General features: G+C 37.3%; 1 protein-coding gene across 1 annotated transcript in view; it reads left to right on the top strand.

Moving 5' to 3' along the window:
- The window catches only part of NEK10 (NIMA related kinase 10), a 159,552-nt gene that overhangs the window by 84,509 nt on the left and 59,540 nt on the right, over window positions 1-15,503 (top strand). The window contains 1 exon segment of the mRNA XM_041411449.1: window positions 3,514-3,694. Coding sequence (XP_041267383.1) covers window positions 3,514-3,694 — 181 coding nt within the window.

Below are 15,503 nucleotides of genomic sequence, written 5' to 3'. Positions count from 1 at the left end.
GAGGATTATCTTTAGCAATGAGATATTGCTAAAAAAAGGTGCATTTCACCTCTTGTTGGAAAAAATGAAAGAGCATCTGGCCTGAATTTAGGCTGACTGGTAGGTACAAAGTCATTGATACAGTTCAGTGATGTATAGACAAAATTAAGTGGTCTCCTGACACTAGGAATGCCTGAAGTCCACAGTGCCTGTAGAAAAAGTGCATGTTTATGAAGCTGTCTGTCAGCATTTGGACTGTGGGAACGACTGTTTCCAACAGCAGGCAGATGGCTCTGGTCCCTTGCAGAGAGCACATGCCCTGAGTTCTCAGACATTCTTCTATGAGCTCTCCACCTTTGAGTGGAAGCATCTGTCATCACAGACTTGTTTGGCTGAGATATGATGGGTTTGCTTTTGCAGTTCTGAAGCAGGTCTTTCTACCAGTTTGATGAAAAGATTTAAGAACAACTGCTGTGCATCAGAGATGGCTGCCTGATAGAAATTGTGCATATAGCATAGATAAACTCTGTCAAAGAACATCAAATAAGAAGGCACCTTCCTTCTTAAGCTGGATGAGAAAGCTCAGTATAGAAAGTCATTCTTGTGCAAGCATTCTTATATAGCTACTGTGAACTTAACACTTTCAGTTGAAGTAACTGGGGAAGGTTTTTGGGTTTGCTTTTTTTTATGGTTGGTTTTGGTTTTTTGGGGGGGGCATATTTTTTTTTTGTTTTTTTTTTTTTTTTTGTTGGTTTGGTTTGGTTTGTTTTATAGGCTTTAATGGTTTGGTCCAGCTGGTCAGTTTAGCTGCTAAGAATGTAATATCCTTCTGTGTCATAGCAAGATGGTGTTTAAAGGCATTTTGGGAACTGTTAAACTAAATAAAAGACAATCTGAAAGTTTCGGAAAAAATGGAAGATAAAATTGACCTCAGTGCTGGGAAATCAGGGCCATACAAAGATAAATTCTTTTTTACCTGTTTCAAGATCTCCTTAATGACTATGGCTAGAGGAGAAATTGTGGGGTTACATAGGTGGGTGTTTTGATACAGGGGCGAAAGACAGGATGAAAGCTATTCCAGGGTGTCAGTATAGTACTAACAGACACAATGTTCCTCTAAGTACTGTAGTAGTGTAACTAAGTAGTTGTGTCCTTTGTTTTTGAGTACTCCCTTTTTACTAGCAGAACATCTGTTTACTGATAAGGGAAAGTCAAATATTCATGTTTCTGATATGGTACTCCATAAAGATATTTTTTAGGTCTTGTCATAGTATCAACTCCAGTTTTGAAAGTTAATTTGAAAGCTTTTACTAAGACAAATCATGGGAAAATATATAAAAATAAGAATAAATAATAACTGAAGAATATATAAAATAACTGTTTTTCTTACTGTGACATTGTATCTGTAAACCCTCTCAATCTTCTGAGCTTTCCATGTTTTCCTGGAGCCCTACAGTTCTAGAAATCTGTTCTGTGGAAGGATCTGAAAGATTTTAGCCTTTACAGCACTAAATGAAGACATTGAAGATAAGAAACTTTGGCCTACCTTGCATGCCCATATTAAAAACATTCTAGTGTTGTTTTCTTGATGAACTTGTGTGCTACAGCAAGGATTAGCCAGAAAAGTACTTTTTGTTGTTGTTGTTGTTTTTGCTCACAGGTATGAATTTCATCCTTCCTTTAACAAATCTGTGCCAGTGTCATAATTTTAAAAAAACTCACAGTAGTAGGTGTATGCTTAACAGTAGGCTTAATAGAGTACTGAAATATCTGAAATAGTGTCAGGTCAAGTCTAGACATCAGAAGAGAAAGTGAGGCTGTCTCATCATCTTAAGGTAATGCCTGGGCAAAGAATTGATAAGGAAAAACTGATGAGATAGAAGCTAGGAAATGAGAATACATCTGGTGCAGAGCCAAGAACAACAGGAGATGGAATGCAGGAATTCTGAGAAGGAGATTGGTATGGGCTGAAGGAAGAACCACTTCTAGCTGGCACCGACCAAGAGAAGAGAGAATGGTTTGCAGGTGGGGCAGGTGGTAGACACATAGAACAGAAGTCAGGCTCAAAAGCTCAGACAAAAGGGAATCCAGGGAGAAATTATTACAGCCTTTCAATACTTAAAATGGGCTTAGGAGAGATTTTTTTTTGTTTGTTTTGTTTTTGTTTTTGTTTTTGTTTTTTTTTACCAGGGCTTGTAGCAGTCACATAAGGGACAACAGTTTTAAACTTAAAGCAGTGGATTTAGGTTGGACGTAAGGAAGAAGTTGTCTGTGGTGACAATGGTGAGACACTGGAACAGGTTGCCCAGAGAAGTTGTGGATGCCCTATTCCTGGAAGTGTTCAAGTTCAGGTTGGATGGGGTTTTGAGAATCTAATGTTAGTCTTCCCTGCCCCTGGCAGGAGCATTGGCCTACATGATCTTTAAAGGCCTTTTCGAGTCACAACCATTCTGTGATTCTAATTTTTGCACCGATATGGTGCCCCATCAAGGATTGTGTTATCCACATAGCAGGCTAAGTGGAGGTCTGCTGTCAGCCTGTACTCCACACGTTTTGTTTTTCCTTAAGTGCACTTGACTTTACAACTTTAATAACAATCTTTCAGCTTAGAGATTTCTATCTACCTTTGTTGAAGTGTACAAAGCTATAAACTATTTTGCATGTTTTTCCTTTTCTCATTCCTGGAATACTTCGATATCCTTCAGTACTTCAGTAATCAAAATAACACTGCTTCCTGAGGGACCACATGAACAGAGGAAAGTCTGCAAGGCCTTTATATATCTGAGTTATACAAATTGTACACAAGTAGTCTGGGAAAATTTCAGAAGAGGTCTTACACTTGTGTTGGAGACAGATAGAATTTTGAGACAAAACCAAAACAACCAGTTTTCCTTCTTCACAGCATTGATTATGAGAAATCTGTTACATCATATTTTCATAGAATAATTGTAACAATATAATGCATCTTGATTATGAGACAAGCTCCACCAATATAAAGCTGACAGATGCAGCTCCATCATTTTCTGTGCTAATTTTCCATGTAGCAACCTAAAGAGAAATTAGAAAAGGAGAAAGAAGTGATGTTGAAGGCTTGCTTTCAATTGGTTCTCCATAGTGCTGGAGTTTCTGGGTATGTTACATCAGCAACACAAGTTAAAGCTGTCCCACAAATACATTATATTGCATTCAGGCTTCATTGATTATCTGTGGCAAACCTTTGCACCATGCTGTTCTAATTCTCTTTGTGTGCTGTGGAGACTAGTCCATAAATTTTGAGTCAGAGGATCATTAGACAAAGTAATTCCCTGTGTGTAGCATAAATGATAGAGTTTCACCCAGAGATTTTTTGCATCAAACTGTTGTAAACTATGAACTAAAACCATTTTGTTTGATAGACTTTTGAGGTCCCTTGGCTTCTACATCATGCTCATACATCAGCTTTCTGCTGGTAGCACAAAGATTGATCCCATGCCCGGTGAGTGTGAATAGTGGGAATTTCTTACTTCCAACTACCTACCAATTTTCTCTCCCCAGGTATCTCTACTGTCCTGAAGGGAACAAAGAACTACCCAGCAAAAGAAGAGAGCGTGAGGTTCTAAACAAAAGGCTTGGAATTGTTCCTAATGAAGTCAACCTGCCTGTACTTCAGCAGAGGATGATTACCAAGGGTCAAGCTTTGCTCATTGAATTGCATACCAATGTGAAACAGCTTCAAGTATCATTTCCAGATTATACTCTTTAGCTTTTATGTTTACAGCATGAGCACTTTACAAGATGCATTGTGAAAAATGCTTCCAGGTTTATACATTAAGAAAAAACCACAATTCTCAATAGTACATCTTTTCTATTTTTTGAAATTTTTTTTTGAAGCTGTTGCTTAGTCAGGTTTTCTGGAACGATGGTTTGGTAGCCTTATTTATATTCATGTATGCCTTCTGTGTAAAGAAAAAGAGCTTTGTAATATGACCAGACAGAAAATATATGTAGATTCACTGTGCCAGAATTAGAAACAGATTAAGTACCATCAATATGATTTTAATATTTAGAAGGAACTTCACTTCTTATGTTTGGATAGTAGCAAATTCTAATGCTGATGTGACATGTTAATAGTCACTATTTGCAACTGGCACAGCTTCTGAAATCATTGTTATTTTAAAACCAGCTGGTTTTACTGCTATTTCTGTCTTCATATTATATGTCTGTACCCACACATTGTATAGATCTGTACATAAAATGTATCATGTACATCTCTATACATTTTGTATACGCAGTCATTTTGCTCTTTAACAGGCTTAAGTAAATTAAATACATTTTTTGCTGCTAATCAAAAGTACTTAAGGACACTTCCAGAATTTCAATTTTTATTCACTGTGTTAAATGTAGATTAAAATGTCTCACTCCAGTAGCAGAGAAGCTATGTTTTTGTCTGCAGTTTAGTAAGGAATTCTTACTAAGTGCAAAGGCTTTTCCCTACAGTTGCTACTGTGGCAACCATAACTGTTTCAAATAACCAGGATGCACTTGATGAGTATTGTTTTTGAAAATTGTCAGCTTTATGGTAATCACACAATTACTTGTAAATAATTGGATACAGATTTATGTTGTGTACATTTTTCTTTATTTTTCCCCCAGTGGTTCATTTATAAGTTTTAATAGCTAATTGGCACTCATTTCATAACAATTTAAATGTATAATTTTACCTTTGTGACTTCAATGCCCTGAATTGTGAAGCAGTGAAAAGGGGCCCAGTGGACAATGCAAAAAAAACCCAAAACAATACTAATTAAACTGATCCTCTTTTCACATACATATTATGTTGAAAGTCATCAGGCACTGCCTTTGCCTCTATACAATGGTGTGGTATTGATGATAAAGGTGTGTTAAGGGTCAAAGCATATCATTGCTAAGGTATCACCAGCAGGTAGCTGTGGATTCCACAGGTAGCTACATGCACCATGGATCACCATAGATGATGCATTTCCTGCAATGGTGCCACTCAAAATCAATTTCTATTCTAGTTCAGAGTGTTAGTTTTGCTTTGCTAGAATGAAGAAAGGGAATGCAGTATGGTTAAATCTAATGGATTATAAAGCAAATCCACACTGCACATGACTGCCAATGGAACGGATTACATGGTTATTTTATCCAAAATTCTTCATTTAAATTCAACCTTGACATGTTCTACTCAAATTGCGTATAAACTCTAATAATAATTTCCCACTGAAATAGCATATAACAATCTATACATAAAGTAGCCTATTCTAATATAATTTTTTTCAGAAATTTTTATAATTCTAAACTGCCAGTGCACGTGAATACCCTGGAAATACTTTTGCCAGTGAATACCCTAGAAATACTTTTGACTTTATTTCAAGTGTGTTTTGAAGTATCATTGTTTATATTTTCTCTGGATTTTTATAATGTTATTTTATAATTTATGGTGTTGTTTTTGTTGAGAAATAGAATATAATTAATTACTCTTACTGTGTTTTTAAATATAATTTTAGTGCTTTTAACTTTGAAGCAAATTTTGTGCTTGTTTTTGTGACTGTGAGAAGTGGGGTACTAGGTAGCAGCCAGCAGAGGAACAGACTTCTCTCCAGTGACTCCAAGAAAACTCCAAGTGGATTGGTGGCATGTGCAACCCAAGGCTTTAAGGCAGGAAATCAGTGGTCTTTTCTGTTTCTTTCCCAGTGTTCTGTAAGATTATTTTTCTCTCCCTGGTTGCAATAGAGCAGACATACTGACTGTTGTAGAAAAGAGCTGATTGATGCATTTTGCATGTAGGGCAACCAGTGGCTACAGAAGATCCATTATCTAAGCTGTTAAATAGTTTATGGCATGAATACATAGATGGTCTCCACTGATACCAGCTTCCACTCTGTTTCCCATTGTATGAAAGGTAACAAGGGCCAGTTCGGACATGAATGATTTCTGTATGGCTAAATTCTGTATGGATAACATGGGTAAAGCATATTTAGGGAAACACAGAAACCAAAACTAAATTGCTCAATATCATTCAGCAAATAATCAGCAAAGTTGAGAATGGAACTGACATCTCCTGGGTTCCAGTCCAGTTCATAAGTGGTATCCCTCATGGTGCACAGATCTTTTTTTTCTCATGTTTGACAACTTTAATGTAACTTGTGCAAAAGTCTGAGAAACAGCCATAGCTGTACTTACTATTTAGCTAATTGAAAAAGATCCTGCAAAGTGTGGTGCTAACCATGTTGAAAAACTATACTGAACTACAGGTAACTTTAGATAATTTGTGAGTTAATCTAAACTGTGACTTATGCAAGCCTTTCTTTCAGTTTTCTTGGCTGCAGTGGAGTACCTGAGATTATGTAGTGTTCTGTCTTCTATTATTCATTCACTCACTTCTACAGTCATCTGGTTACAAATACTTTCTCAGGAGAACGTACTGTGTCTGTAATTCTGTAACCTGATTTACATATGTTGTGCTCTGTCTGAATCATTTCCCAGTCTCCTTTAATATCCGTCTGAATAATCAGATGTTGACACTGGACCAAATCCTGAATTTTATTCCATAAGGAAATTCCTGTTTACAGGCACAAAATAATGTGTTTAAAGACTGTTTCTTACAGTCATTGTAACTTTGTGGGATTAGCATCTGGTTATTGGTATTTCACATTGAGAAATTTGGCTAGTTAAGGAACTTTTGGAATTACATTCATTGAAGAAGAAAAGCCAACAAATTTCCATGCTGTAAACAGGAAAGCTTCTAGCAGTGACTTCTCCAAACTGAATAATAGACACAATTTTAGCATGTATGAATTCTGCCCTACTTTTGGGAAGAACCAGCTATTCAGGAGACGTGAAAAGAGGAAGCCACTTGAGAATATTTGGGTTTGACTGTATGAATTCACCATGCACTTGAATTAAAAAACTTCTCAGCTGAAGGTTTCATCATTCAATTTGTCTAGACCGATAACAGCAATTGGAAACAAAGGTCTTCTAATTAATTTTGTTTCGTGACTTGAAGGAAGCTAAATTGTATGAATACTCTGTATTCAACTGTTCTCAACAGGAGACAGTGAGAATCATGATGAGAAAACTAGTAATTTAAAAATGTTTGACATTTGAGTGCTCACATTTCCTACCAAACTAAAACTTATTCGTATGAAAGCATTATGTCCGTAATTGAACCCATTGTCCACTGCTTTATTTTGACCTATGTTTCTAATTTCCACCAGTCAGGACATGTTCCCTGACTTGAACTGTAATTGGATTTACTCAGTTTTGCTCCAGATTTAGGCTTGCTGTAGCTTCATTACTGTCTTTTGTCTGCCTCTGTCTCTATTGGTGCAATGCAAGCAAATACAGATTGTTTTTAGTTGAGAGTTTGCTTAGCAATGGAATCTGTAGTCAGTTACAGGCCAAATCATTATAGACAATGATGACACACACATCTTTTTGTGTGTATATATATATATATCTGTGTGTATATAAGTTATATAAGTATAGATGTGATTTTTAAAAAAGTTAATATAGTTGAAATCTTAGCAATCTAATTGAAGAGTCATTATTAGTCTGGATCTCTTGCAGGAAAAAGAAAGAATTATAATGCAGTTGAATTGCTTTACAAATACTTTTTAGCTTCTCCCCATTTGGTGCAGTTATGCTCACCCTTACACTGCTCCTTAGTGTCCCAAGGTCAGTGGTTTGGTTCTGGTGGGGTTGTCAGCAGCTCTAGTCCTGTCCTAAGAAAAACAGGATGTTCATATTGATGGCTCCGTCTTCCTCACCCTAGGACCCACCATTTGGGATCATTTTTCTACATTTGCTAACACACTTTTACTCAATTGCCCTTTCTTTGTTGGTTTGCAGCTCCATGGGACATCTGGATTTATACTGTATGGTGCATTTTTCCTGTACTGGATACTGTTCCTTTGTTCTCTTAGATACCTCTAAACCCAGTTTTGTCTAGATCTGCATTTTGTTGCTGATCATGGCTGAAGCTGTTTATAGTTATCAGTGCCAAGTCTGTGCCTCATCTCTTACCATCCCATAGCTGAAGTCCTCTGTACCACATCCTATGTTTTAAGGCATGACTCTCTTAAGGACCCTGCTGTCTGACCTGGCCTGTGTCTCTTCATACTATGTCCTTATGTTAGTCTTGTAAGTATCTCAGTAAACACTGAGTAACCACTTTTTATTGTTCTCTGCATAAAACTATCCTTGTTCAAAGACAAATCAAAGTAAAACAATTAGAGGTATTGAACTGGTCAGCTGGAGGAATCACAAACACAGCTGTTCCAGTTGAAACAAAGATATATTCAGACAAAGCACAACTGACAAGCCTCAGGACATGTGAAGCCTTGCAAATTAAGCGTTTATGGCCTGTTGGTGGTAGCGGTGCTGCTGTATTCAGAGCTCTAAGACTGCAGCTTCCAAAGCTTTTAAAAATGCACTGACTCTTGTTCCTGTACCCTGTGTACCTCTTAATGCCTTCAAAAGGTACAAGTCATTAACACCATGGCAATATTCCCATGTGTCAGAAAAGATGGAAGATCTTGTTGCTGAAGTCTGGTGTCTGTGATCTGTTTGTTGTGTGATCAGCAATTCTCATTTAAAGAGGACTAATGTTTCCACGCTTGCCAAAATGGCGAGTTGCAGTTGCCAAGTGTGTGACAGTGTGGCTGAAGAGTGGCCAAACAGCTACCCTTTGGAGCAGCAAGCAGTGCCTCTGCAGGGTAAAAAGGAATGGATGAAAACAGGAGATGCACCTCACCAGACAGAAAATTAGCCTCTTTGCCAAAGGCATGGTTTGAATACAGAGGACTCACTGCCTGTGCATCTGGTGCAGCCTACGCTGCGGTGCTGGTGGATGGAAGAGACCACTGACTTTGTGAACTGAGCAGAACATGCTCGTGGTGTTCCACCCGTCTGTGGGGATCTTGGATCCTTGGTGGCAGGGCTCAATGAGGAATAGTTTGATTATTACTGATTGTAGCTACTGAAAAGATGATGACTATGAACATGTGTTATTAGAGAGTGAAATGTCAGACAATTTGCTCTCTGAGCTTGCTTATAGCTTTCTTATTTCTTCTACCTGGTCCTCAGACGGCATAGGGATGGAGTTGTTCCACAAAATACCTTCTTGACTTTCTGCCACAGTGTAATATGTATAGATTAAATACATGCAGAAAGTAATTGAAACAGTAAATAGAGCCATTAAAACAATGTTTATTGACATTATTTAGAAAGAATTAAAAAAATTTGTTTTAATTAGCAATATTTGGAATCAAAGTCTTGGCTTTCTTTAGCATGATCATGATGATTAATTCTTTACCTTTGCTTAGGTAGGTCATGATACAGTGGAATTATACAGGATGATTTATGTTAGCAGAACATGTCAGTTTGATGTAGTGGGTCTGACACTCTGGCCCACAGCCAATGACACGGCATATACCTGAAGGGGTATGGATCTACTGTCAGTTGTGATCCTTTGTAATCCAGTTGCAGCCAATGAAAATAGACTGTGAAATAGACACAGACCAATGTTTCACCTGTTGGCAGTGTTGGTAGGAATGATCCTCTCCTGAAGACCTGTAGGAGCCAGCAGGAGCACAGTAAACTCCAGAGACTTCTGTAAAACTCTACAATGCAATCTGTTAGTCCTAAATTATGTTGTGCTGAATGGATCATTTCTGCAATTAGGTTTATATTGCAGAGAGTAGGCATTAAATAAATGAGTGAGATGTAGCACTCTGTAACTGCAGTCAGCTATTTTTGAAGATGTCTTCAGCAGGACCTAAATTAAGGTTGACCTATTTGTCATCTTCACTTCTTTGAGACAGACATTTACCATGCTCCTTTGCATACAGTTTGAATACCCTTTCTCAATAAAAAAGCCTGGCAGTCAATTAGAGCTTTGCCTTGAGTGACCTGACCACTGACTTTCAGAAAGATTAAATGATGATGCAATATAGTGATATTTTATGGAAAATAATTATAGAATGGATGGAAATAGATGTTCCTGACATGAAGGAGTAATGGACAAGGAAAAATATCATGTTCCAGTTAATCAACACTGAACTAACTTCTCCTATTCCTGTTCTCAGTAAGAAGTCACTGCTGCAAGACATTCTGGTGAAAATCAACAGTAAAACCCTTTTTTTGCCAATAGGAAACTCACTTTCTGTTCAGATGTCACTAGGTGAAACTGAGTGGACTTGACAGAGCAAAAGTTTGGGACAACTGTTTAAAAGGTTGAGTAAACTCAAAAAAAAAGACAATAATTGAGCATTATTCTGCTGAAATCACTATACAGTGTGGAGTATTTGAATATCTGATCGGGCTACTTCTCTGCAATTTCATTTATTGAGACATGAGACTGTCCATACTGACAAAAAGGGTATTATTAGTATTCCTAAGAATGCATTTTCTGAACCCCGTGACTTTTACATTGGTGCATCTACCACTGAGTTCACACAGAGAATCAAGATATATTGCTATAGAACCTGGGGATCAGGTAGTCCCCAGGTGGTATTATGAGGGAGATATTCTTGCAGATTTTTCTTACCAATGTAACATAGAAAAACAGGTAATATTGCTGAAATACAGAGCTATAACAGCAAACACTCACCATACTGATACTATCCTGGTGAGTACTCAGGGAAGACTCTGTTGATGCTGCCACTATAGAGACATTTGGGAAGCTGACTGTGCCCTAATGCAGGAAGCCTGAAAAGTATATACAGCATCTAATCAAATTGATTTTTCTTAGAATTAGTAGCAGGAAAAAGATAATCTCCACATAATCAAAGCTATGCTCATATTTTTAATCTAACTTTTCATCACTTTCTCTTTCAGTTGCTTCATGCACTCCTGTTTGTTTCTGTCAGCCTGTGAAGAGAAGATAGTATACTAATATGTGGGAGAGAGATTAATTTCCTCAGGCTATTTTTCAAGATTTGTTATTTGATTTTGTGTATTCCTCTATAGCTGCACTGTTCTTTTGTATACCCCAGAAAGATCTAGAAAATATTCTTAGTTCCTCAGCCAAGCATGTTTGGTGACAAGCTGCATTTTTTTTGTTTAAAAATGAAGAGGGTTACCCATCTTTTTTGAAGTGTTTGATTGTTACCCCTCTCTTGTCTCATTTCTATTTTTCAAGACTGCACATTGCAAATGTTCACTGTTTACTGTTTCAAAGAGACAAGCTGAATGCACTGCATTCAAATAAAATTAAAAATAAAATATTGAAGGGTATCCTAAAACACGTTTCAACATAATCTGTAAAAGAAAGCCCAGTGAATTTTGTACTGTAATCTATAATTCTGTAATCATCACTACAGCACATACTGCTGGTTTTTTCCTAAAGCAAATTATATCCATCCTCTTCACTAAAATGTGTTAAGTGCTTGACAGTAATTATTCTACATGTTTGCTTCATTAGCAAGTAAAATATTAAGTCTTAAATACCCTTAATGGTAGGGATTGACGTCCTGTAGCTTTGACTCATTTGTATGTTTTTAAAAAGCCTTCAGATTTCTTGGTGTTTCAGTACTAGTCTTTCATATTTGAGGGTTTTTTCCCATTCTGTTTTGCAGGAAGGTGAAGGTTATTACTGTGTGTCACTGGGGCAGAGTAGATGGAGGAGGAGGAGACAGTCATGGAAATGTTTTGAATTTTCATTATTATGTTGGAGAGTTTTGTTTAGATGAGAAAAGGGAGCTGTATTTTTTGCAATGTATCAGAGGATGTAGTGATAATTTGCATCCCTGTACAGCTTTCCATTTAAGGCTCTGAAGTGCTTTATGGACATCAATTAACTAAATCTTTTAGCACCCAAATGAGGTAAAGATTAAGATCCTCATCTTACAGATGCAAAAGCTATGCAGGGACAGATGAACTAGCTAGCTTTATTCTTTTACCCATAAATCAGAACTGTAGTGGAAGGTTTTGTTGAGTGAAACTGCACATCACAGATGAGAACAGCAATTTCTTGAAAATTGTTGCAGACCTATTTCACTTCAGGATGTAAGATCAAAGTTTCCTGGAATTTTGACTTGTATTTTAGCAATTACATCCTCTTTATTTTCTTAAAAAGAAGATCTTATGTCTTCTTACTGTCTTGTATCTAAAAATATTATTATAATTATTGTTTGGAAAAATAAGCTTTTTATATGCTCCTGAAGAGATCAAATCCAGGTTATATGAGATTTGCTCACTTTCTGGTTCTGCTACTTACACCATAGTTAATAATTTATTGGAAAAATAATATCTGGAAGCAGAAATGTAGTGATATAAAGATGTCCTTTCACCTCATCCCTATCTGCTGTTGATGCAACTGATTGCATGGCTGTCCTAGTACTGCCACTAGCAAACTGAAAAAAAACCCAAAAACAAACAGCAAAAGGACAGAAACTAGAGTGGTGAATGAGGATGTGCAGATTCGTTTTTACAGAAAAGGACTCAAGCTGAACATGAGCCAGCAATGTGCCCTTGTGGCATAGAAGGTGAATGGGATCCTGAGCTGCATTATGGACAGTTTTGACAGCAGGCCAAGGAAGGTGATCCTTCTGCTCTGCTCAGCACTATGGAGGCCATACCTGGAGTGCTGTGTCCAGTGCTGGGCTGCCTGTTCTGGAGAGAGCCCAACAAAGAGAGGCAGACAAAGGACCCCAAAGATGATGAAAGGACAGGAGCACCTCACATAGGATAAAAGGCTGAGGGAGCTGGGGCTGTCAACATGTAGAAGAGGAGGCTGAGGAAGGTCTTATCAAAGTGCATAACCATCTGAAGGGAAGGTGCGAGGAGGACAGAGCCAGGCTCTCTTCAGTGGTGCCCAGTGTCAGCACCAATGGCAGTGGGCACACAGATGAAAACCAGGAGTCTCTGCCTGAGCACATTTTCACTCTGAGGGTGACCGAGCACTGACACAGATTTTCCAAAGAGGTTGTGGATTCTCCATTCCTGGAGCTATTAAAAAAGCTTCTGGGCATGGTCTTGGGTACTGAGCTCTCTAGGTGGCCCTTCTTGAGCAAGATGTTGGGCCACATGATCTGCAGACATCCCTTCCACCCTCAACTATTCTGTATTTCTGTGAATATCCATTATTTTATCGGTTTCTCTGTATCCTTGGGATCTGCAAAACCCAGAAGTTTAGAACTGGCCTGCAAAAGTCAGTTTTTAATCACTGCTGTGGATGTCAGAATTTCCAGTTCTAATCACAGATTGTTCTATACACAATAGTCATGAAAGAATATGAGAAAACTGCAAGCTGGCATTGGGATAGTTTTTTTGAATGTGGAAAATCTAACTGCTCCTGTGTGATAGTCTTTCTTGATGGTACTGAACACACATGGAATGACTTCCTTTTTCAGATTTTCAGTGTTAGAAGGGAAATGGTACAATACACTATTGAATAAAATATATAAAAGATACATAGATCATGAAATGTGCTATTTAGGAGGATTGTCTAACAGCAGTCATTAAATCAGTCTTTGTTTCCTTAGCTTGTTATAGTCTAAAAAATGGTCTGTAAAGAATACTAAGAATGTGGTAAAAAAATCTATAAAATGCAAAATCAAGAATTATGTCAAAATTTCGTTCTTATATTGCTCATAATATATTTTATGAAACTGAAAATAAACTGACAAAGGAGCATGGAGTTGGTAACATATCAGAGGGCTGAGAAAAATTGCTCATAACCTGCTAAAGCAATGACCCCAAAATGAACACTTCTCATATTTAATTTTATTTATTAGATAAGGGAATTTATTTATTAGATGAGGGAAATGATAAAATAAGCTGTATCTCTGTATCAAGGATTTTCAATGTATTAGTAACATATTTTGTATTAATACTGCTTCCTTTTGTATTGCTTTCATGACTTGCTTTTCTTTCTTTTTTTTTTTTGTGTGTGTGTGTGTGTATTTCTCAGAATCTCAGAGATGGCATTAGGGCCACTTGGAAACATTCAGCTTTAGTGATCCTGTGGAAATGTGCTCTCTGCAGGGAGCACTGGATTGCACACAAGCCTGTAGACTTTCTGTCTTCCAGCTGAGCTTCTTGGAAAGTGTCATCCAGTGCTACACAGTACTACCTAGCTTTTTTAATTGATAAATTTTATGTTATTTGATCAGTTTCTCTGTATCCTTGGGATTAGTAAATTCATGTGAGGATTCTTTTTTTCTTGTTATGCAGTAAAACCATATACTTTACATGATGCCTGGAACAGGCTAGTAAAATTTGATCTTTGTGTAGTTTCAATCTCTTATCTTGGAAATTCCCAGCTACTGGGGTACAGTTCCCTTCTTCACACACACACATCTTCCTTATTTAGGTGCACTTTGTTTACTCAATTTTTTATACCATCATTAATTTCAGACCTGTGTGGTCAAAATCTTTCTGTGTAATTCTTCTTTCTAAATGTTCGGGATGTTTATTTGTTCACTTCTTACTTACAGAAAACATGTTGCTGTTTCAAAAACTGCTTATTTTGTTCTCTGTTACTTTGAAAGTTGCAAGTGTTCCAAGGTGTCATCAGATGCTCTCCAAAACCTGCTGACAGTCATGCTTACTAAAACATCAGAATTTTTATTCACAAAACTTAAGGGCATAACTGAGTTTTTGTTTAGAATAAAACGAGGCATGAAATGTTATTTATGCCTTCTTCAAAAGCATGTTAGGTATACAAATGCTAAGTCTCCAATTGTTTTGTGTATTATTTTGCTTGCTAATACTGACAGAAATGTCTTTGTTGGCTTTCTATAAATTTCCATTAGCTTGTTAGCGTGCTCCTCAGGTCCAAATGTAATAATGTCTTATAAACATATTTAGACTTCTGTATTTCCTTTTTGATTATGGACAGTGTCATTTGCTTCCTGGCTGTTAGACTTTTTATTTAATTGCATTAGCCTGAAACATTCCATGAAAAATGTGTTGAACGTGAATTTTAATATATTTCAGAGACTTAATAGATATTAATAGAGCAATAATACAGTAGCGGATACAGACCAGATTACAGCTTGTAAATTACAGCCAGTGTACTGAGGGCAAACACTATTAGGAAAACATAATTTGAACATTAAAGAGATTGTGTTTGTAATCAGGACATCTGCCAAAACCATATCCAAAACGTAGAGGTCCTCTAGTACACTTCTTTTGCAGCTTGCATCTGTACAACCTGATGTCTTCCTCTGTCCAATTGAATTAAGTATTCTAAGTACAGCCAGAAGGATAATTGCTGCAGGAATACCAGATACAGATGCAACTTAAGTGGTGGTAATGTTTGCAAAATGTGGTCTGCCGACAGGCTTGGATGTGGAACTCTTTATCTACATTAGCTGATGGAGTGATTCCTGTCCCATGTGGGGCCTCACAGAGAATCAAGAGAACTGGGTTGTTGCTTTGCTGTTTTCAGTCTCTTCCTGAGACTACATTGGCTTGTGAATCACCTGGATAAAAACAGATTTGAGCTTTGTGTTGCTTGAAGAGGAAAGCGATCTTCCTAGCTGGAGACTAAGTGTGGCTGAAAATCAGGAGGATCA

Source organism: Onychostruthus taczanowskii, unplaced genomic scaffold, assembly GCF_017590055.1.
Source record: "Onychostruthus taczanowskii isolate IOZ18803 unplaced genomic scaffold, ASM1759005v1 scaffold36, whole genome shotgun sequence".
Lineage (NCBI taxonomy): Eukaryota > Metazoa > Chordata > Aves > Passeriformes > Passeridae > Onychostruthus > Onychostruthus taczanowskii.
This window is presented reverse-complemented; position numbering and strand designations above follow the sequence as displayed.